Source organism: Odocoileus virginianus, unplaced genomic scaffold (genome assembly GCF_023699985.2).
Source record: "Odocoileus virginianus isolate 20LAN1187 ecotype Illinois unplaced genomic scaffold, Ovbor_1.2 Unplaced_Contig_4, whole genome shotgun sequence".
NCBI lineage: Eukaryota > Metazoa > Chordata > Mammalia > Artiodactyla > Cervidae > Odocoileus > Odocoileus virginianus.
Window position 1 is genome coordinate 1,685,816 of NW_027224321.1, and position 22,028 is coordinate 1,707,843.

General features: G+C 50.0%; 1 protein-coding gene across 9 annotated transcripts in view; it reads left to right on the forward strand.

Annotated features, from left to right (window-relative positions):
• AGAP1 (ArfGAP with GTPase domain, ankyrin repeat and PH domain 1) overlaps positions 1-22,028 on the forward strand; it is a 568,266-nt gene that overhangs the window by 204,501 nt on the left and 341,737 nt on the right. For all 9 annotated transcript variants that reach the window (XM_070463558.1, XM_070463559.1, XM_020905503.2 and 6 more), the window contains 2 exons: positions 13,431-13,516; positions 18,271-18,412. In XM_070463558.1, coding sequence (XP_070319659.1) covers positions 13,431-13,516; positions 18,271-18,412 — 228 coding nt within the window. The remainder of the gene's footprint in view (positions 1-13,430; positions 13,517-18,270; positions 18,413-22,028) is intronic.

The following is a 22,028-nucleotide window of genomic DNA, read 5'->3' on the forward strand; positions in this document are numbered from 1 at the left end:
CCTATTTCTGAATGCATTCTTGGGTGCTGCTTAATGTTCCAATGAACGAAATCTGTAAACGCTAATAAAATTTGAGGAGTTTTGAAATCTAGCCAGTTCAGTGTTTCCACATAATTTTACCATGTTACTTGCAACCAAGTGATTAAAAGTACATGATAATTTTTTAATGAGGAGTATCTGAAACCTTATGAAGAGCTTGCTGGTAGGTTGGCTTAGTAGGTAAAGCAGCGGTCAGTCAGTTCAGCCACCTTCCCTAATTCTTTGAGATGCTAACTCGGTCTCTAACCATAGGCATTATCATTGACCCTTGTCATCGTCCTGATCTGTGTAAACAGCCTGCTAAATAACTCTGTCCCCTCGCACGTAAGCCATATTGAGGATCAGATGTTGCCTTTAAAATAGGCGAAGAAGGCTAAAATGATCGCTAGCACTTCAAAGAAATAAAGAGAAAGCAGGTTCTGCTTCATTTTTAACAAGAAAAAGAAGGCCATAAAATTAAGAGTAAGGAGATTATGTTTTTGGCATGGACAGAGTTGGCAGGACAAAATGTGTCTCTGAGCCGGTTGTTTGGAACTCTGAACACACCGTCCTGTATTGTTATAATTAATTCGGGGGGAAACCGAGGGCCCGCTGAGAGCTGGGCAAAGCGCCTGCAGTCGGGGCGGGCGCTCCAGAGAGGAGACGGGGCTTCAGGACGGATGGCTTCAGTTCCAGGTGGCATTCAGACCTGGTTGGCTGAGCAGCTTGCACGCTGGCTTCGCCCGGGAAGCGTCCCTGGGCAGTCTCCACACGCTCCGTCGTGTCATTTAACCCCCCGAGCCCCGCAATAGTAGCCTGCGTGCTGGGGCACACAGCTGGGGCTTCCCTGAGACACCTCCTGACTTCAAAGATGACAGGCAAAACCACTTCCTTCATAGGAAAAACGAGACTGGGGTCTTGAAAGTTTCACCTTCAAAATGACAGATCATTTTCTCTAGAGAGATGTTAAGTCCCAAGATGGTTTGGTTTTTTCTTTTTTTTTGGGATCTTCAAGTGGTAGTTTCGTCGCTAAGTCGTGTCCAACTTGTTCGACCCCATGGCCTGTAGCCCACCAGGCTCCTCTGTCCATGGGATTCTCCAGGCAAGGATACTGGAGTGGGTTGCCATTCCTTTCTCAGGGGACCTTCCCGACCCAGGGGTTGAACCTGGCCTCCTGCATTAAAGGTAGGTTCTTGACCGACTGAGCTACCAGTCAGAGCGGGACTTAAATGCACGTTAGACAACAGTTGGGTCTGTCTGAGCTGACGCCATCCTGTGCACACCGCCCCTCCTGCCCGCCAGCCTGTTCGTCCTAAGATGCACCGGCTGGACGCCCTCCGCTGAGTCCTGACACTGTTTCCAGGGGAATGAGACGGTTCCTGAGAGTGTTCCAGCCCCACCCCCGGAAATGGGAGGTGACAGTCCCAACGCTCAGGGCCTCATCCCCAGCAGGAACCCCCAGTCCATGCTGTCGAAGGACTGGTGCATTTCTTTTTTTTTGCAGTCTGCACAAACGTGTATTTACGAAACAACCACGTTACATATATACGGGCTTTTGACACACAGTAGTTTATTATGTCTTTTTACTCCTAGGAGGTAAAGAAAAAATTTAATAAACTAATCCTTTTTGCTGTTTTTATACAAAGTGATAGGTCATGCACTTTTCTTTTTTTTTTTTAAGTTTTAAAGTCTTTTGCTAAGTGCAAACCCTGGATTCCTCTCTCCAGTTTAAGGCAAGAACGGGACCATCGCTGTGCAGTCTCTCTCTCAGGGGAGCAAGCCTGAAGGGGGAGGTGCCAGCTTCCCGGGCCGCTGGCCCCAGACCTTTGGGGGAGGGCATTGTTGCATTTCTAAATGCTTGTAAGAATAAACAAAAACAAAATGCCCCACGCAAACAAGGCTACTGCCCACAAGGCCTGGAGTATTGACTGTCCGGCGACCCTTCCCGGAGACAGTCTGCAACCCCTGCCTTTCTGTGTGTTCACGTGTCGAGGGTTGACCCGCAGAGGACTCTGGGCTTGCCCACAGGGTCCCACCTCACAGCCACCAGCCTGTTTTAGTCTTCTCAAAACAAACACCTGAGTTACATTCAGAGGACCGTGTGTGAACCGACAGTTCTGTGTTTATTTTTAAATCGCGTGTTCAAAAATAGAGTTCACGTGACACTAATAATTTCTTTTAAATAAGCTCACACCAGGAAACACTAGTTGAGAGCGGTCACGTCTGTCGGCCTCGGGTGGGCGCAGGCCAGCCCAGCGCACGCCCACGCCCGCCTTGCGGAGGCGCCTGGCCCTGGACACGTCTCGGGCCCCGGCCGGGGGGATCTGGCCTCGTTTAAGCCGCCAGGTGAGGAGCTCGGCTCTCTGTCCTGCAGCTGCACGCCTTTGTGTAATTTGTCCTTTTTGATGCTTAAAATAAATGTGCAGGACACTAAAAATAAATAACCCTAAGTACGTTTTCGCCCAAGGAAACAGATGTGCACCACTAAATATATTCCATTTACCACCAGACTATTTCAGAGACAGGAGTCGATGCTGGAAGGTTCACGTACAGCCCTGGCGGTGGGCACTGGGTGTCCAGCCAACAGCCTTCATCTTCGGTCTCCCAGCCATCCCTCGTTTTACTGATGCTTCTCAGATACCGCGATTTTTTTTTTTTTAAAAAAAGAACAAATTGAAGTTTTGCAGCTACCTTGCATCGAGTGAGCTGTTAGCACTGTTTTTCCCAGCAGCATTTGTTCCCTTCATGTCTCTGTGCTATATTTTAATAGTTCTTGCAATATTTCAAACTCTTCTCTAGCAAAAAGGTTGTGGCTGGCTGATGGGTTAGGTGATTTGGTCAGCCTTTTTTTAGCAGTTGTTTAAAATTAAGGTACTTATGTTGGCTTTTTTAAACATAATGCGGTTGAATGCATAAAAGACTATGACAGTATAGTACATAACTTACATGCACTGGGAACCTTTCAGGTTCTGTGACTCACTTTATTGCAATGTTTTATTGTGGTGGTCTGGAGCTGAACCCACAATCACTCTGAGGAGTGCCTGAATATTAGATTCTATTAATATATAGAGGTGCCCATCATTTTGGAGAAATGGCTATTTTCTCTTTCTGAGAGCTGATTCAAAACCAGACGCCCCCCTGCCTCATCTGCTTCGGGGGTTCCCAGTACATTCTGGGGGACACGGACTGTGTCTGTTCCTAGGGCCCGGTCCCCTCCCATTCCCCACCCAGCCGGCTCTCCTCATCCTTTTCCTTTTTCTCCTACTGGCCTTGACAGTCAGAAATCCTGGGGACTTCCCTGGCGGTCCAGTGGTTGACTCCAGGGGTGTGGGTTCCATTCCTGGTCAGGAACTAAGATCCCACAAACAGTGCAATGTGGCCAAGAAAATATATATTAAAAAAAAAAAAAAAAGTCCTGTCTTGTTCACTGTGTTCCCAGCATCACTTGCTGATGTGGAAGTCCCCAGCTAAGGTTAGGAACACAGCACATGTGTGTTAATTGCTCAGTCTGACTCTTAGTGGCCTCACAGGCTGTAGTCCGCCAGGCTTCTCTGTAAATCACTCAGGACAGCAGAGCGTGTGCCTGTCCTGAGAGCCAAGCTCAGTGGCTCAGCTGCCAGATTCAGGGGCCTCAGTGAGACCCCTGGTCACCCCAAGTCTCCTGAGGTTTGGACAGTGCAGGCTGCCTCTCCATTTTGGAACAGCTGCTCAGTTACTGGGAGAAGCACCCAGTTCAGGGGAGGATAGTGTATGAACTTTGGGGGTAGGGGGCAGGCTCTAGCTTCCCAAAACAGTTTTGCAGGAGAGTCCCAGCATGTGGAGCCAGGGCAGCCTGAGTGGGTCCGGGGCCCCGAGCCCAAGGGAACAGGCTACAGGCCCAGGCGTTGGCATCACACCTAGAGTGTGAGCTGAGGACGGCAGCGTCCAGGCGTGTCTGTGCAGCGAGTGTCCCCTTTCCACCATAGAGGCCTTGGACACCGTCACGAGAGAAAAGATGCTTCGGGCTCCGGGACCTGCCTGCCTTCTGGGGTCACTGACGCTGCAGGGCGTGGTTTACTCTCTGCAGAATCTCAGATTCTGCAGCTGTGATTACAGAGACATGTTTTGTTGTGATCATGCTATCTTACCGCAGTCTTAGTGGGGTTTTTGCAGGTGGTGGTTTTGTCATTGTTGTTTAGTCTCTAGTTGTGTCCAGCCCTTTGCGACCCCATGGACTATAGCCCGCCAGGCTCCTCTGTCCATGGAATTCTACAGGCAAGAATACTGGAGTGGGTTGCCATGCCCTCCTCCAAGGGATCTTCCTGACCCAGGGATGGAACCCAAGTCTCCTGCATTGGCAGGCAGGTTCTTCACCATTGAACCACTAGGGAAGCCCACCCCCCCACCTTTTTTTTTTTCCCCACAGAGGAAAAGCTAATAAAACTTAATGAAGGTGGAAGTCTGTCCTTAGTTGATAATGATCAGCCAGCCGACACGTGCCTAGGGCTTCCATGTTTACTGTGGTCTTGAAAAGGTGGTATTTGGCGGGGGAGAGCTCTTAACGGTTTCACATGTTAAGCTGCCCATTTATGTTTTCCTCAAAGCTCTTGAAGTTTAGATATAAGGAAGTTCAGTGTAACTATTGAGCAACAAGCGACTTCCTTAAACATTAATTTCCAGTTTCTTTTTGAGCAGCAGTACCACTTTCACAAAACGCTTTAAGTAGCCCTCTGATACCTTGTGCTGTTCCATTAATAAAACTTGTACAAGTTCTAGTTTATAAATCTGATTCACTGCTTGTCAAGGATGGCAATGAAGCTGTTTTTATAAACACAAAATAGGGCTTTAGGGTCTCCTGTTTCCGTTTTACATCTGCCTTTTCATCCAGTTAATTTTGGCTTGTATGTACTTGATGTCAAGAAAACCTGAACTACACAACTGACACTTTAAAGATATATTCACTTCATCTGCCATTTCAAGGTTACTCTTCCATGACGTAGATCCAGAAGTGTTGAAGCAGTAGGAACAGTGAGATTCTTGGAATTCCAGGTTGAGTTAATAAAAATCAGCCAGCCTCATTCCCTAGAGCTGTTCAGGCAGGGCCCCCATGGACCACGGTGCTCACTAAATGCACAGTGACATCCCCAGGAGTCAGCTGGTAACTATTTGATTGTTGCTGCTTAACTGACTTGCATCTCACAAACAACTCACTGCATATGTACCGGGCTTGTCCCTCCCAAGAAGATGGGACATGTCCCAAAGCAGGTTGCTGGTTTTTAGAAGGCTGGGGTGATGGTGCAACCCTCCCAACACCCCAGCAGTGGGTTCTGCCTTTGCAGAGAGGTTACCTGATGCAGCCAGGGCCACTATCTTGGTCTGTGGGTTGCAGTGTAACATACTTGCCAGTGCAAGTTGCTTGTTACTGTCACAGGTTCAGCACCAGTTGTACATTTCTTTGAAAACACTACACTGGCCATTTTCCAGCCCCCTGCAGAGGCTCTGGAGAGTGTTCCTGGGGGCACACCTTGAACTCTGCTGCAGGATCTCACCTTGACCGGCCTGACAGCTCCTCAGCAGGGCCTCCGAGGCTCCATCCTTAGAGAGTCTCCGTCGTCTTCTCCTGGAAGATCGCATGCTCTTTCGATCTGCAGGTTCGTGTCTTCCTGCATTTCAGGACAGTCCCTCTGTCCTTCACCCCCGAGTTCTCTAGTTGGGCATTTGTTGTCAGAGGCAGCACTTCTCCTTTCCTTAGTTTCCTTTGTCTTCCTGTCAGTTAACTTCCGGCTTTTCGTCTCCTTGATGGAGTTTAATTCCTGCTGTTCCTCCTTGTCAGAATTTCAGCTTGGAGCGGTGTCTTCTTCTCTCCCTTTTCCACATTTTATTCATTTGTTCCAAAATGCCGGTTTGGTCCTCCGTTCTAGAGGCTTCCATCTCTTCTCACGCTGTTTCAGATTCTTCTCCTGGAGCTCTTGTCTTGTTAAGCTGCCTGTTAATAAGTGGCATCAGGGAGGGAAGCGACTGGAAGGGATTTCCTTCTGCTTTTTGAGTTTTATTTTCTCTTCCATCTGCCCTTTGGGTTTTGCAGGCTCCTTTGCAACTCTCCCCCACTGACCCTTTAAAAAAATTTTTTGGCCATGCCACGCAGCTTGCAGGATCTTGGTTGCCTGGGCAAGGATTGTACCAGCCTGGCCACAGCAGTTGAAAGCTCACAATCCTAACCACTAGGCAACCAGGAAACTCCCACAGTCCCCTGCCCGTTTCTTCCTTCTTTTCTTCCTTTTCCTAGATCGGCTCGGTCCCGACAGCAGTCCAGTGCAAGGACGCGTGCTCTTCTCAGGCGGTTCACGCTGGCTGCGGCCGCCTGAGGGCTTCGTAGCTAGCACTCATCCCTGGTGAGGTCCGGGAAGGCCCCCCACCGCCATCAGGTTTCCTGGGGAAACAGGACACAGGCTAGAGGAGACCTCTCTGGACCAGAGGGCTGGCCCACTCTGTCTGCTCTCGTTTCCCCGGGCCTCCGATATCCACCCCCTGCCCCCTGCCGGGCAGTGCTGGACACGGGGCTGAGGCTAGGTGCTCCCTTCCCTGAGAATCTCAGTATATCATGAGTCCCTTTGTCCTCTGAGGGCGTCCCCTCCAGACCAAGGTGAGCTGCTGTTACAGGCAGGCCCCTGCTCTCCAGGAACCTGCCGGGCGCCCGCCGCCGTGGGGGGTGGGAAGGTGTGGGTGCTGTTCCTCCTGGGGCCCGTACATGCTGTCTGGGTGTTGCAGGCACTTTGCTCATCTCGGAGCCTCCGCACGGTCGGGCCGGGACAGGAAGACCCTCTGCTCCCGGCATAGCATCCCTCCTCCCTCGGGGACCAGGAGCCCCTCCCCACCGGCTCTGCCGTCCTGCTTGCGGGTTGCTCTCCTGTTGTGTGCGGGCTTCTCATTGCAGAGCACAGGCTCTCGGGTGAGCCAGCTTCAGTATTTGCGGCTCAAGAGCTTAGTTGCTTTGCGGCATGTGGGATCTTCTGGGACCAGGGATGGAACCCGTGTCTACCGCATTAGCAGGCGGATTCTTAACCACTGGACCACCAGGGAAGTCCCCTCCTTTTTACCCACCCCCCGCTCCTTTTTATTCTTAAGGCCAGTGATTTCAAGGTTGCTTATGTGACACTTTTCATCTTTTCTTGATGGATGGATGAATTTTTTTTCCTGGTTTTTAACTACCTCACACCGCCCCCCCTTTTATTGGAAATGGGAGAAAGGAAAATTCCGTTACAGCAAAATTTGAATTTTTCTTCTTACCCTGGAACTTTGACTTCTTTCCTGATCTTTTGTCTTTGCTGTACTCAGGTCTAGATGGAATGAAGTTGTTGAAGAAGACCATAGCCTTTGTGTTAAATTCCATTTCACCTCAAGTCATAACTGCCAGCGTTTCACCTGTGAACTAACTTACCAATCACCACACATTAATTGGATCATTATTCTTAGTACATTTTTATAGTCGTCCTCCCCCCCCTCGCTTTTTTTTTTAAAAACAATATAAGTTTTTTTAAAAAAATTGGCAGAGGAAACGAAGTCTGATTTGGTTAAATTTTGTAACTGAATATGTTACCAATAAAACTTCTTTCCCAGTGTAAATATATGATCCAAAATTCTTTTAAAAGTCATGATACAAAACTTCCCCAAAATCTCAGCAATAGGTACCGGGCTTCAATATTTTTATCAAAGAGCAAAATGCATTTTAAGAAATTTTTGGCACATGATTAAATTTTTTATGTTCTCCCAGGGAGAAATGAAAAGATTCATTGTTGTCTCCAGTGTATTCCTCTCATCTCACCAGTCCTAAATAATTAGGAGATGACCCCTTTCGCAGATGTTCTATTGTATTACTAGGCTAAGTAAGAAGAATGTTTTGGGCAGATGTCAGAAACAACAAGAATCTCGAAACCGTTCCTCTGGGAAAATCAGGTGCTCCTGACCTGGGGCCCCGAGAGGGTGTCAAGACTGAAGGCCAGTATTTAGCAACTGAACAACAGCAAGGATCAGCCTCTGTCGGGGGCTGTGTTAATTTCTTCCTCCCTGCAGTCATTCACAGGTGGGCCTGGTCAGGATGTTTCCTGTGAGCTAAACAAAGGTATTTTAGCTTAATGCTCATTACCTGGGAGGCAGGGTTCCCAGAGATGGGCCATTATGTATAATTTAATCTTTTAGGCAATATCCCTTTCGTAATGAACTTGTAACAGAATACAAAGGTGTTTTCCCTATCACAAAAAGTGTTGGGCAGGCCTGTTTCTTTTTAGTCTCCTAAGCACTAAGTCTCCTAAGGGTTCCCAGGTGGCGCTAATGGTAAAGAACCTGCCTGCCAATGCAGGAGACAGAAGAAGGTTCCATCCCTGGGTCGGGAAGATTCCCCGGAGGAGGGCATGGCAAACCACGCCACTGTTCTTGCCTGGAGAATCCCCACGGACAGAGGGAGCCTGGTGGGCTCCAGTCCATGGGGTCGCAAAGTCAGACACTAAGTGACTCAGCGAGCAGGCACAGGGCTGACTGTCATTTGCAGCTGAAGACAGCTCCCTTCCATGGTGGTGAGTGGATCGACGAAAAGACACACCCCACCACCCACATCCTTGGTGTTGCCCTGTGGGTGTAGGGAGTTACATGAAGGCTTCCAGGCTCTTTTGCAGATAGTGTGTGCCATGAACTGTCTCAGCAGAAGTCCACACAGAGAAGACGTGAGAACCAGGTGGTGTGCATGGGTTTGGGTCTCTCCCCCTCCTGTCTGGGGGGGCGGGGGGCAGATTGGTCAATGTCTGAACATCCACCCAGTTAGATGTGGATGTTCTGGTGGTATTTGCACCATAAGATGCTGTGAGGAGGATGAGATGAAGTGGGAAGAGAAGTGCTTTGTAAACTATAAAGTATAAGGCTCGCTGTTTCTTGGGGACCTGTTAATGATATGTTAATAATTTTTAGTCCAATTAGCCAAAAGAATAGAAATGTCAAACATCTGTTGGGAGTGTTTACTGCCAACAAAACTTTTTTTTTTTTCTTGGTAATAGGAAAATTCGGTTTTCTTTTTTCCCTTGTTAAAGCAGAAATGCCAACCCAAGTGAGACGGTTATACCTCTCTCGATGTAGACCACCCCTATATTTAATAAGATTCCATTGTAGATCCATCCTGCTTAGCTCAACTTTAAAGAGTAGAGGGAACTCAGCTGTTTTGACCTGCACCAGCATCCCAGATTCAAAATTGGTTCCCCCAGCATGAGTCCAGGACGCAGGAGTAACCTTGAAATCTTTAAAGTAATTGGTCGCCAGTGGATTATACCCGGGAGATGGGGATGGCAACCCATGCCAGAATTCTTGCCTGGAAAATCCCATGGACAGAGGAGCCTTGTGGGCTCCAAAGAGTCCAAAAGGTCACAGAGTCGGACAGGACTGACTGGCTAAGCACAGCACAATGGATTGTAACAGACTCCTTTAAAAAAATTATCTTTTCTCTCCGGTAGGTTTTTCATAACACATCCATGTCAGCATCCCTGCTGCTGTTCGGTACATTCAGGTCTGCCTTTCACCTTGACCCGCCTAAGAATTCAAGCTGAAGGGTAGCAGAGGCTCCCAGGGCAGTTTTCTGGGTGGAAATTGAGAACTAACCTTTGAATGAACCTGAAATTTAAAAAACTGCACGTGGGGCTTCCCAGGTGGCTCAATGGTAAATCACCCACCTGCCAACGCAAGAGATGCAGGTTAGATCCCTGGGTTGGGAACATTCCCCTGGAGGAGGAAATGGTCAACCCGCTCCAGTATTCTTGCCCCGAGTATCCCATGGACAGAGGTGCCTGGAAGGCTACAGTCCATGGGTTTGCAAGAGAGTTGAACACAGCTGAGCAAGCACAGGCATGAGGTTGAATTTAGGCAGGAAGAACGTCCCCTTTCTGTGTGCCCGTGAGATGCAAGCGATCTTGGTGCTCAGCGAAACTCAAGAAAACCAAAGCGCAGAGACGAACTTGATTCTGCTCGCCCATCTGTACCTGTGTGAACGTGGTGCTGTCTGCCTCGGCTGATTACAAGCCATCTTTGGAAGGAATCGACCAAATGGCAGGAGTGCTCTCTGTTTTCCCTTCTCATGGAGTTGTCATCACGGGTACAGAGAGCCCTGCCTTCCCCGGGGACTCGGTGGGTAAACAGCGGTGCAGGCGGCCCTGCACACCTGTGCACAGGTGGGCTGAGCCAAGTGCATGTCGGTGGCTCCCAGTACGGGGGTCAGGTTTGGGCGCACTTTCTAAAAATAAAATGACCCCTTGGGAGATTTAAGGTTATGTAATAGTATTTGGCAGTCAGAGAAGGCTGACAGTTGTTCATGTAACAAGTTTATAGGGTGGAGCCATGGTTGCAAAGTTGGGTCAAACAGACCCGCAGGGAGACATAACCATTTCTCTGTGTAGATAGTTCTGTATCCACAGATTCAGTCAACCATGGATCCGAAACATGTGGGGGTAAAAAAAATTACAGGAAATTTTCAAAAAAGCAAAACTTGAATTCGTCTCATGCTGGCAACTATTTATATAGCATTTATGTTGTACTTAAAGCTCTTTACATGGTATTTAGACTGTATTACATATTATAAGTAATCTGTAGATGACTTAAAGTATACAAGAGGATGTGCGTAGGTAATGTGAAAATTCTTCACCCTTTTATGTAGGGAATTTTGGAAGCAGCCCCCTGTGGATTCCGAGGGATGACTTTATTGAAAATCAGATTAGAAAATAGGCATTTATAAATCTACATTAAACATGAAATTGGACGTAGAGTTCGGTGGTGTGTTCTAACATTACAGTAGGAAAAGATCCAATGGCTAGGATCAGGTGGTGGGTTTGAATTTCACAAAACAAGGGCAGTGGCCCCTGATGAATGTAAACCAGCTTGCTGCCACCCACGCCTTCATCCCAAGGCTTTTTCCCTTTCTGTCTCTAAAGTAAACTATAGAAAATGGCTTTTAAAGCCTTCTTTTATTTACCTGCTGGGCTTGTTTCTGCAGCACTCGGTGATCTGTGTTCCCATTGAGCCTGACAGTCTACCAGCAGTAGGAGCTTATGTTTACATATAACCTTATTAATCATATTCTTTCTCGCAATCTGGGTGCTTAAACACCTGGCTGATTCTTACCTAATTATCAAACCTTTGGGTTCATGGCAAATGCATTTGAGTGTTTCATTTGTTTCCTGATGTACATACAACCCCAGAAAACACACACAAGTCCACTGCAAGTGTCTAATATTTGCAATTGTGAAATATTGAAGAGACATACTAACTACATATTTTAGAGGGGAATAATATATAGTGATTTTTAGAACGGGAAGTGTCCTTAGGGATGGAGAAGACAATCGCCCCGCCCTTTTAGAGCTGATGCAAATTAGATCCCAAGGCCTTTGCTTGTGGTTACAAAGGAGCAGAAAGAACTCCGAGCAAACCTTGCTTAATGTTAATATTGTGATCTAATCATCTGGATACATACTTGTAAAGGTAACTCTACAAAAACATATCAAAGAAGGTGAATGAAGCAGGAGATGTGAAATCCATTGAGTGCTTACCCTGTAAGACAGAGTGCGCAGAGACCAGGGGAGGGGCAGGGCCAACAGCAGGCGTCACTCCTGGGGAGCCGGGTGCTAGCTCCCCAGGGAAGTGGGGGTGGCGGCTGGCAGCGGAGGGGTGTTGGTCCTGCAGGAACTCCCCCTCCTGCCCTAGAGACCACACAGATCGGTGAGGAATTGGCCACGTGAGGCCAGCATGCCCGGGGCGGCTGGGCGGCCTCGTGGAGGTGGAACCTGTGTTCACCAGGCAGCGGCCGGCCTCCGCGTGTGCTAAGATGCCAGGGTCATGGTGCCTTCTTTTTGCAGAGCTGCGGGGGCGCAGGGACCCCACTGTGGGTGTACCCACAGCCGGAAGCGCACGCGCAGGCCTCTGGTCCTGCGTGCACGCGCTATCACAGCGCCATCACCTCTGTGTCCTTCCAGCGCTTCTCCACGGAGTGCGCCCTCTTTTTTTTCCCGTACCAAGTGAGGGGGACCAAAGTGAGGGTTTATCCGTCTTCACGCTGGCAGGCTTTCTTCGGTGTTTGAGTTTTGCTGTGTAAGCAAGCGTGTCTTGCCCGTTACAGGGGGCCCAAGTGGGCATGGCCTGTGTACGTGCTCATTTACCCCTGTGACCTCCCATCCAGCCCCCCACCCCAGCCTCACGAGGCCTCAGCCCACCTGCAGGCCTCCGATCCTTCGGGGTGGCCCAAACCCCGGAACTCTGGGAGGGAAGGCCGGCATGGTCCAGGGGTCACTGTGGCGCCGAACCAGATGTGACTCGGGCTAGCAAGGGACCCAACCCACAGCCTCTGGGGCCGGAGAGGATGTTCTGGCAGCGTGGTTCTCGGGAGGCGTCCAGTTACTGGGAGTTTTCAGTCCGCTGGTATTTCTGGAAGGCCCCTGTGGCCGGGAAGCTGAAATGAACCGCGTTCCTCTCTTTGAGACCGCGAATTCCCAAGCCCGGGGATAGGGCTGACTGGGGTGGGCGCAGCGCGCAGAGGTGGAGAGGTGGTCTGGCTCTGGGGTGGCAGAGGAGCCCAGCGGTGTGTGTATTTCCCGCTGTCCAGGGGAAGGGCTGGCAGTCCGACCCCGGACGCCAAGGGGAGGTGCTGGAGGGGTCAGCGCCTGCCCCGTCCACGTGGCCATCCTCCGTCCCCACCGGCGTTCCGAGGGGACCCGGGGGCTCCCTGCTCCTAACCCAGCGTGGTCTCTAACGCTGTCTGTCGCCAGCTGCCCCCTCTGTCTCGCGCAGGTGTCGTCCGTAGTTTCTGTCTAACCGTGTGTGGTAGCAGCCCGTCCCCTTGTACCCTGTGAACCCGGACACGCCATCCCCATGCTGTTCTGTGTGTTCGTTTCAAGAACTGGGTTTCCCTTGAGGAGAATACAGAGACTCTCAGCCCTGGGATTCGCCCACGTGGTGGAGACCAGGCCGCCCCCCCTGTTCACAGCTCATGAAAATTTGGTTTCGGTCTCGCGAACCCAAGGAGAGAATGCTGAATTTCTGTGCTCTCTGTTTCTGGACTCTGTGTCAGCCGGGTTCCCAGGGCGAGGGAGACATCCCGAACCCACACACAAAGCCCGCAGGAGCACTCCCCCTCCTGAGCCACCAGCGATCCTGGCCTTGTGTGGAGCCTGCGTGCTCTGCCCCCAGACGATCCTGGTTCTTAAAGATGGCTATTGGAATCTGGAGTGGCAGTAGTCCTTCCAAAGCCCAGTGGCTGCTGGAGACAGATCTGAAGCTACTCCTCAAACACTCAGCGCTGCCTCCAGGGCCGCAGTCTAGGCGTATTTTCCCACAAGCGAAGCCCACGTCTGTTCGCCCTCCCCACGCTCTGTCTTTCCTGGGTAACACAGTGTTTTGTGTGTGTGTGGCAGGTGGCAGGTTCAAGAAAGAGATCGTCGTCGACGGACAAAGCTATCTGCTGCTGATCCGAGATGAAGGCGGCCCCCCAGAGGCCCAGGTGAGTGCTGGTGCACACCGGGGCCGCGTGCTCCTCTCCCTCTTCCAAGTTCCGGCTCCACAGGTGTGTGCACAGAGCTGAGAGAGGGGACCCTGAACATGTTTCCTGTGACTGAGGCTTTTCAGTTCAGTTCAGTCGCTCAGTCATGTCCGGCTCTGCGACCCCATGGACTGCAGCACGCCAGGCCTCCCTGTCCATCACCAACTCTCGGAGTTTACTCAAACTCATGCCCATTGAGTCGGTGATGCCATCCAACCATCTCATCCTCTGTCGTCCCCTTCTCCTCCTGCCCCCAATCCCTCCCAGCATCAGGGTCTTTTCAAATGAGTCAGCTCTTCGCATCAGGTGGCCAAAGTATTGGAGTTTCAGCTTCAACATCAGTCCTTCCAATGAATAGTCAGGACTGATTTCCTTTAGGATGGACTGGTTGGATCTCCTTGCAGTCCAAGGGACTCTCAAGAGTCTTCTCCAACACCACAGTTCTAAAGAAAGCGCTCAGCTTTCTTTATAGTCCAGCTCTCACATCTGTACATGACTATTGGAAAAACCATAGCCTTGACTAGACGGACCTTTGTTGGCAGAGTAATATCTCTGCGCTTTAATATGCTGTCTAGTTTTGGGGAGAGGCTAATCCTGTTTTCCTGCAGACAGAAACCTGGAGGGGCAGTTTGGTCTGTGTGGCTGATTGTCCCTTTGTGTTTCTCAGGAAGGAAGAGCAGATTTTGCACTGATTTGTCAACTCAGTGGCATTGGTATCTGGAAGTTTCTATAGCTTCCCACCCTTTTCTTATAAGTGTTTCATCTCGAGAGCATGCTAAGTCGCTGCAGCCGTGTCTGACCCTTTGTGACCCCCATGGACAGTAGCCTGCCAGGCTCCTCTGTCCAAGAGATTCTCCAGGCGAGAATACTAGAGTGAGTGGGTTGCCATTTCCTCTGGAGCAGTGCAGTCACTTAGAAAGCTGGATGGAATTTGGAAATCTGAACACCACCACCAGGCTGCCCACCAGAATTCACAGCCCAGGTCATTCTCTGAAAACCAGCGGCTGCAGCATGATGTGACCTCTTTGAGAGTTCCTTGAAAAATGGGCATTGTGGAGAAAAAAAAAAACACCAGCCTGAGTGTGAAAAATTTCTTTCTTTGGTTTACTCACTCCCTAGTTTATGACATTATTTCTATAATAACTTACCAGCTAAACACTTTAAAGGAGTTAAGGGCTGGTAATAGTCAAGACTGATTAATGCAAACTTAGCATTAAAAACATCCCTGGTGTTCATTCTTGAACTTACCCGTCTGTGACAGTGCACTTAAATTGAGTGGTTTAAGTGAACGATGTTGAATATGGGGGTGGTTAAAGTTCTGGCACTCCATACACTGAGGGCTGTGTGGCTCGACAGAAAAATGGTGCGGAGTTACCATGTTCCAGTGAGTCTAAAGTGTCACTGATTATAAGCTATGCCAGTATTTAAAAGAAAAATACTGTCGAGTCCTAAAACAAAGCAGGCTTTAAGGTACGTTCTGATAGCAAAGATGTGAAAGTATGGAAAAGATTTCTTTAGCTTTGATGAAACAGCAGTCAGTGATAGTAGTAAGGAAACATTAAAGACTGGTTAAACATGGAAAAAAGCAGGTTATGAAGCTGTGAGAGCTCGTGGTCAGTGCATGTCAGTTACTCTGAGCGGGACAGGGCCTGATGTCTGACTGCCCTGGAAGGATTGTGAGGGCAGTTAAGCTCAGTGAGTCTGTCTTAGTTGACCTTCGCCCATGGGACATCTGTCCTGCTGTCACGACGGCTCCCTCAGCGGTGCTGGGAACAGGTGAATGAAGTCGGTGAAGTGTGGGAGACACCGGGGTGATTTTCTGCCATTCCAGCTCATACACGTTTTGAAGTGTGCAGGGGTAATTTCACACTCAGCACACCGCTGCTCCGACTGTTAAGAGTCTAAGAAGAAAGTTGAGAGATGTGCAGAAATGCATTTTGGAGCTGGTTGAGTGGCTTCAGGGCCGCTGCTGTCCAGGGTCGCTGCCCCGAGATGGACACTGGTGGGTCCACAGGTGCACCGACATGATGCTTTTTTCCCTGACTCAAGTGGTAGACCAGCGAGCCGGCCGCCCTGGACCAGAGTTAGACAGTGATGAGACCTGTCCCCAAGGGCTCCAGGTCCGCCCTGGAGAGGGAACTCCAGCTCGAGGAATTGGGCGCTCAGAGCACCACCCACCCTGAAGGTTTCATCAGTTGTGATTGCTATTGTTATTGTTGGTTCAGTTCAGTTCAGTTCTGTCGCTCAGTCGTGTCCGACTCTTTGCGACCCCATGAATTGCAGCATGCCAGGCCTCCCTGTCCATCACAGACTCCTGGAGTTTACTCAAACTCATGCCCATCGAGTTGCTGATGCCATCTCATCCTCTGTTGTCCCCTTCTCCTCCTGCCCTCAATCCCTTCAAGCATCAGGGTCTTTTCCAATGAGTCAACCCTTCGCATGAGGTGGCCAAAGTACTGGAGTTTCAGCTTCAACATCAGTCCTTCCAATGAACACCCAGGACTCATCTCCTTCAGGATGGACTGGTTGGATCTCCTTGCAGTCCAAGGGACTCTCAAGAGTCTTCTCCAACACCACAGTTCAAAAGCATCAATTCTTCGGTGCTCAGCTTTCTTCACAGTCCAACTCTCACATCCATACATGACCACTGGAAAAACCATAGCCTTGACTAGACAGACCTTTGTTGGCAAAGTAATGTCTCTGCTTTTTAATATGCTATCTAGGTTGGTCATAACTTTCCTCCCAAGGCCTAAGCGTCTTTTAATTTCATGGCTGCAGTCACCATCTGCAGTGATTTTGGAGCCCAAAAAATAAAGTCTGACACTGTTTCCACTGTCTCCCCATCTATTTCTCATGAGGTGATGGGACCAGATGCCATGATCTTAGTTTTCTGAATGTTGAGCTTTAAGCCAACTTTTTCACTCTCCTCTTTCACTTTCATCAAGAGGCTTTTTAGTTCCTCTTCACTTTCTGCCATAAGTGTGGTGTCATCTGCATATCTGAGGTTATTGTATTTCTCCCTGCAATCTTGATTCCAGCTTGTGCTTTCCTCCAGCCCAGCGTTTCTCATGATGTACTCTGCATATAAGTTAAATAAGCAGGGTGACAATATATAGCTTTGATGTACTCCTTTTCCTATTTGGAACCAGTCTGTTGTTCCATGTCCAGTTCTAACTGTTGCTTCCTGACCTGCATATAGATTTCTCAAGAGGCAGGTCAGGTGGTCTGGTATTCCCATCTCTTGAAGAATTTTCCACAGTTTATTGTGATCCACACAGTCGAAGGCTTTGGCATAGTCAATAAAGCAGAAATAGATGTTTTTCTGGAACTCTCTTGCTTTTTCGATGATCCAGCGGATGTTGGCAATTTGATCTCTGGTTCCCCTGCCTTTTCTAAAACTAACTTGTTGTTTAGTCGTTATCATCTGAACTTCAGATTTAATTCTGTCCTGTCACATAAAATCTCCACGGGTGACTGAATCCCCTTCTTATTTCTATGTAGAAGTCAGAGCTTGGGCTTCCCAGGTGGCGCTAGAGGTAAAGAACCCACCTGCCAACGCAGGAGACATAAGAGATGTGGGTTTGATCCCTGGGTCAGGAAGATCCCCTGGAGGAGGGCATGGCAACCCACTCCAGTATTCTTGCCCGGAGAATCCCATGGACAGAGGAGCCTGGAGGGCTGCGGTCCATGGGGTCGCAAAGAGTTGGACAGGACTGAAGCGACTTAGCACGCCAGCTTACCCAATGGAAACTTTCCCTGAATGTGTCAGAGCTGATGCCTTGACCGTCAGAACTTGTGTCTTAGTTGCAGCTTCTTTTAGAGAAAACACTTGGGATTTTTCCCCCCATTTTCACTTGGGTCTTTCATTAAAGAGAAGGGTGTCTGGCTCCAGACGGTGCCTGGTGCCGTGTGTGTGACCCTGGGGAGCTCTGAGTCCCGGGGTGCTTTGCTTTTGGCTCCAGCTTTCCAAGGTGACTGTGGGTATCACATGAGCTAACGTGTGCCTCCGGCTGATTTACCAGAAAGAGAGTCTGATATGAGTTCAGCTGGATGCAGGTACAACAAGAATAAAATGATAGAGAGCTGGGCCACTGTGGGGTTTTCTTTTTCTCCCCGTCCTTTTTGCTCATTTTGTTCACTGGTTTGGTTAATGTCTCTGGCAGTGGGTCCTAATTCCCTCGAAGGGTACTGTAATTCATCCACGGCAGATCTTGACAATATGAAGACCTCTTCTGTTGACAGAGTCGTTGGTCCTGGGGGTGGAGGACTTCTGAGCTGTGGGTGCCCAGAGGAGGAGCCCCATGTCAGGAGTCCCAGTGTGGCTTCCTGGGGGGCCTCTGGGGGGACTTTAGGGTGCAACAGGAAGCTGCAGGGTCCCCCCGTGTATCGGTCCCCAGGTCGTCTCTGTGCGCGCTGGGTTTGCTTTCCATCAGCTGAGTCTGGACGGGGGTGGACGTTCCTCTGGGGAAGAAGGTCTGGCTTGACTTTGGAGACACAGTGGCCTGGGTGGGAAGCGGGTGCGGGCCCTAGCCAGGTGTGTTGTGCTAAGGATGAGAAGGGCGTTAGCGACGCTTCAGATGCGGGTTTCAGTAGGAGCCGGACGCCACGTGTGGCCGCCCCCGCCCGCCCTGCGCTCGCGAAAGTGACCCGATGCCGCTCCTTCCCTCTGTCCCCTCGCTCCGCGCCCCCTGCTCACCTGCCCTCTTTCTCCCCAGTTCGCCATGTGGGTGGACGCCGTCATATTTGTCTTCAGCTTGGAGGATGAGATCAGCTTCCAGACTGTCTACCACTACTACAGCCGCATGGCCAACTACCGCAACACAAGCGAGATCCCGCTGGTCCTGGTGGGGACGCAGGGTGAGTGGCGTCGGGCCGCTGGGCTCTCGGGGCTCGGGCCGCTGAGCCGCCAGTGGCTTCCTGGCCTGTATTTTCAGAGACGGGGGCGGTTTGCAGGCGGTTTAAAGAAGAAATAATTTCCTGCTCAAGTCTTCCTTTTTACAGGGAGAATCCCTGAAACGGAAATCAGCCCGTCTCCTCATTTGGTTCGGTGGGGAAATCACTTGGCAACTTCAAAACAAAACACACTGCTACACCCCCAAGGGCTTCAGAAAGAAAGGAAGTCTAGTTTCTGTATTAGGACATCTTAATTCTCTCTGTCATAGAGTAATGTAATTTGTAAGCAACCTAAAAAGTTACTTCTGTTAATGTTTGCACCTTTAATACTGATTTTTTGGATACATTGCTGAGTTTCGTTTATTCTGCTGTATTTCTTAATGTCTTATGATCCAAATCTCATTTTTAGCAGATCCCTCAGGGAGCACAGAATCTTACTGCATGGGTACTTTTTTTTTTTTTCTAGGCCACATAAAAACTTGATCTCTTAGTAAAGTGACATCACCTAGGACACTCTTGATCATAAATTCATTGACTTGCTGGTATCTGCTGGGGACTTAACTAAGGGGTCACAGGGATTGTTTTAGAAAGTCAGATGAAAGTGAAAGTCCCTCAGTCGTGTCTGACTCTTTGCGACCCCATAAACTGTACAGTCCATGGAATTCTCCAGGCTGAAATACTGGGGTGGGTAACCATTCCCTTCTCCAGGGGATCTTCCCAACCCAGGGATCGAACCCAGGTCTCCCGCACTGCAGGCGGAGTCTTTACCAGCTGAGCCACCAGGGAAGCCAGATGAAGGTTAACTGTAAAACCGCTTTGTCAGAAGAATGAGGAACTTAGTCACATCCAAGAAGCCCTGGGTTTAGCCCTTCATTTCTTGGTGTAGGTTCTGTTTTTGTTAATTCCTTTGGAATGAGTACATCCGGTCTGCCCTTGCATGCCCTGATGTGAGATTTCTCCAGATAAGAAACTCTCTGCGTCTGAGCAGCAGGACCAGTTAGCTATATGCAGGGCACCAGGCCTAATGGAACTTAGAGCAGGGTAATCCACGCCTTGGCAGGATCCAGGATCATGGAGTGGGGAAGTGTGCTGGGAGGAAAAAAAGTGTGCAGTAAACTAAAGGCATCTTCTCAGGGTGCTGGATGTAAAATGTGAGTTGGGGTTTCATGGAGAGGACCTGCCCCCCTCCCCGCCCCGAAGCATATGTGTCATGACCAGTGGTCTCACAACTGAAGCCTTCAGAGCAGAGGTGGGTTTAGACCAACTTGGGACATCAGTTTAGTTCAGTCCATTCAGTCGCTCAGTCGTGTCCGACTCTTTGTGAATCCACGGACGGCAGCACGTCAGGCCTCCCTGTCCATCACCAACTCCCAGAATCTACTCAAACTCATGTCCATTGAGTTGGTAATGCCATCCAACCATCTCATCCTCTGTCATCCCCTTCTCCTCCTGCCTTCAATCTTTCCCAGCATCAGGGTCTCTTCCAATGAGTCAGTTCTTTGCATTAGATGGCCAAAGTATTGGAGTTTCAGCTTCAACATCAGACCTTCCAATGAACACTCAGGACTCATCTCTTTAGGACGGACCGGTTTGATCTCCTTGCAGTCCAAGGGAGTCTCAAAGAGTCTTCAACACCACAGCTCAAAAGCATCAATTCTGCACTCAGCTGACGTGAGAGATTTTTAATGCCTAGCGCGCCCTCTAGTGGTCACTGCGAGACAAGGCGCACCCGCACGAGCCCTTGGTTTGTGTTCGGTCGGCTGTGTGCAGAATTGGGTGTTTGACTTCCTAAAGAAAAAAATTTTTTTAACTTTTTATTTTGTGTTGGGTTATAGCTGATTAAGAGACAATGTTGTGATACTTTTGGGTGTACAGTGAAGGGACTAAAACTTCTTGAGATGAAACGTTTTACAGTGGGCGCTCGTCTAAAATCGGATCTCGCTTTTCCAAGCTGCCTGGAGATGGAGGCAGTTAATTTTCAGCAAGCCACCTCTCCCTGCAGGCCTGCCCGGGGCATTTCTGAGCCGCAGCGCAGTCTGTGTGGGCGTCTTCTCACTGGCTCCCTGGGTTCGGGGGTCTGCGCTCAGGACGCAGAATGCCTTTGTGCAGTAGGGTCCTTGGAGTAAAGGAAAGACAGGCATCCAGTCCAAGCCAGAAAGCCGCCTTGACCAGTTTGCTCTCTCCTGTAGCCGTGTGTTTGGGTGTAGAGAGTGGTGAGTCTGGAGGCCACGCAGACCTGGCCTCACTGCCCCTGGGCCACCATTGACCTTGGCGCTACCAGGCCTTGGAGGGAGGAAGTCTCCTGGGGCCCTGGGGGCATCCGTGGGCACAGCAGTGTCCAGCCCATGGCTGGTTCCCTCTCTTCTGTCCCACACGTGGCCCACCCCCTGAGGTCCTGCTGGGGTGCTTGGCGCCTGTGTTTGCCGGCCGCTGACCTTGGAGGTGCAAGTCGCCTCTGTGTGTCCCGCCCCAGCTGAAGGGGAGTCCGTGCTCGTCTCCCGCCAGGATGATCCATGTCTCGGGGTGCCCCGGAGACGGCTCCATAGGCTGGGGAAGTCCTGCCAGGGGCCCTGAGGGCAGGAACCAGCCCCCTTTCATTCCTTCAGTTTTATAAGCCTCTGTGGTTGGAGAGCTTGTCTCAAACCTGTTCCGACTTCAGCAAAGCCACGCCCCAAAGGAGCAGGACCTGAGTGTTTTCAGGAGGGACAGTCTTCACCTGAGGGGTCATTACCCAGACTTCTGATTCCCAGAGCACCCTAGAAGCCCCCATGGCGGGAAGGTGGAGTGAGTGTGGGCTTCTGGAAGGTTCGACCCTCGGGGACCATCAGCTCCTTGTGGATTCGCATTCTGTGAACTCTGCACACAGATCCTGCTGCTGTGCAGACTGCATGGGGCACCAGAGACAGCGGTGAGGGCAGCTCAGATCCCCCTCACCCCCCGCCCGCGGTGCTGGGGGCCTGTGGCCCCGTCGGAGGTTCTGGGGTGGAGCAGATGAAGGAGAATCAAGTTCTTTGTTCCAGGACATGTTGGGTGCGGGGCCTCACCCAGTGGTGGGTGGACGTTCTCTCTCCCGGGTCCCGTCTGGGAGCTGGAGGATCTTCATCAGGGAGGGTGTTTGTTAAACATGGCCTGTTTTAGAGACGGGCGGATCGCATTGATTTGAGGGGTGAAACCTGAGCTGTGTAAAAAAAGATAAAAGGTGTAGAGTTGCAGGAGTGAAACATGAGACAAAAAGAGTACTCCAGTGTAGGGTCTGTTTCTGATATGTGACGCCGTGTCGTGGAAGCCGGGGTGGGACAGAAATGGGGTGGGCACCCAGCAGGGAAAGAGACCTGGGGGGTTGTGGGGAACCCCAGTCAGGATAAGTTCTAAGCTGGATTAATGCTCTATGCATTTATTTTCTAGTTTACATACACCACAGTGTTTGAAAATCCTGGGTTTCTAACTGTTTTTCTACCATTTTCTTAAAAGATGTTTACACCTTAAAAAAAAATACTTCTTTTCCTTAGGTGTTATGAAATCCAAGTCAGGTTTATTAATCTGAGGGTGAGACAGGATGAGATACTGTTTGAATTAATCC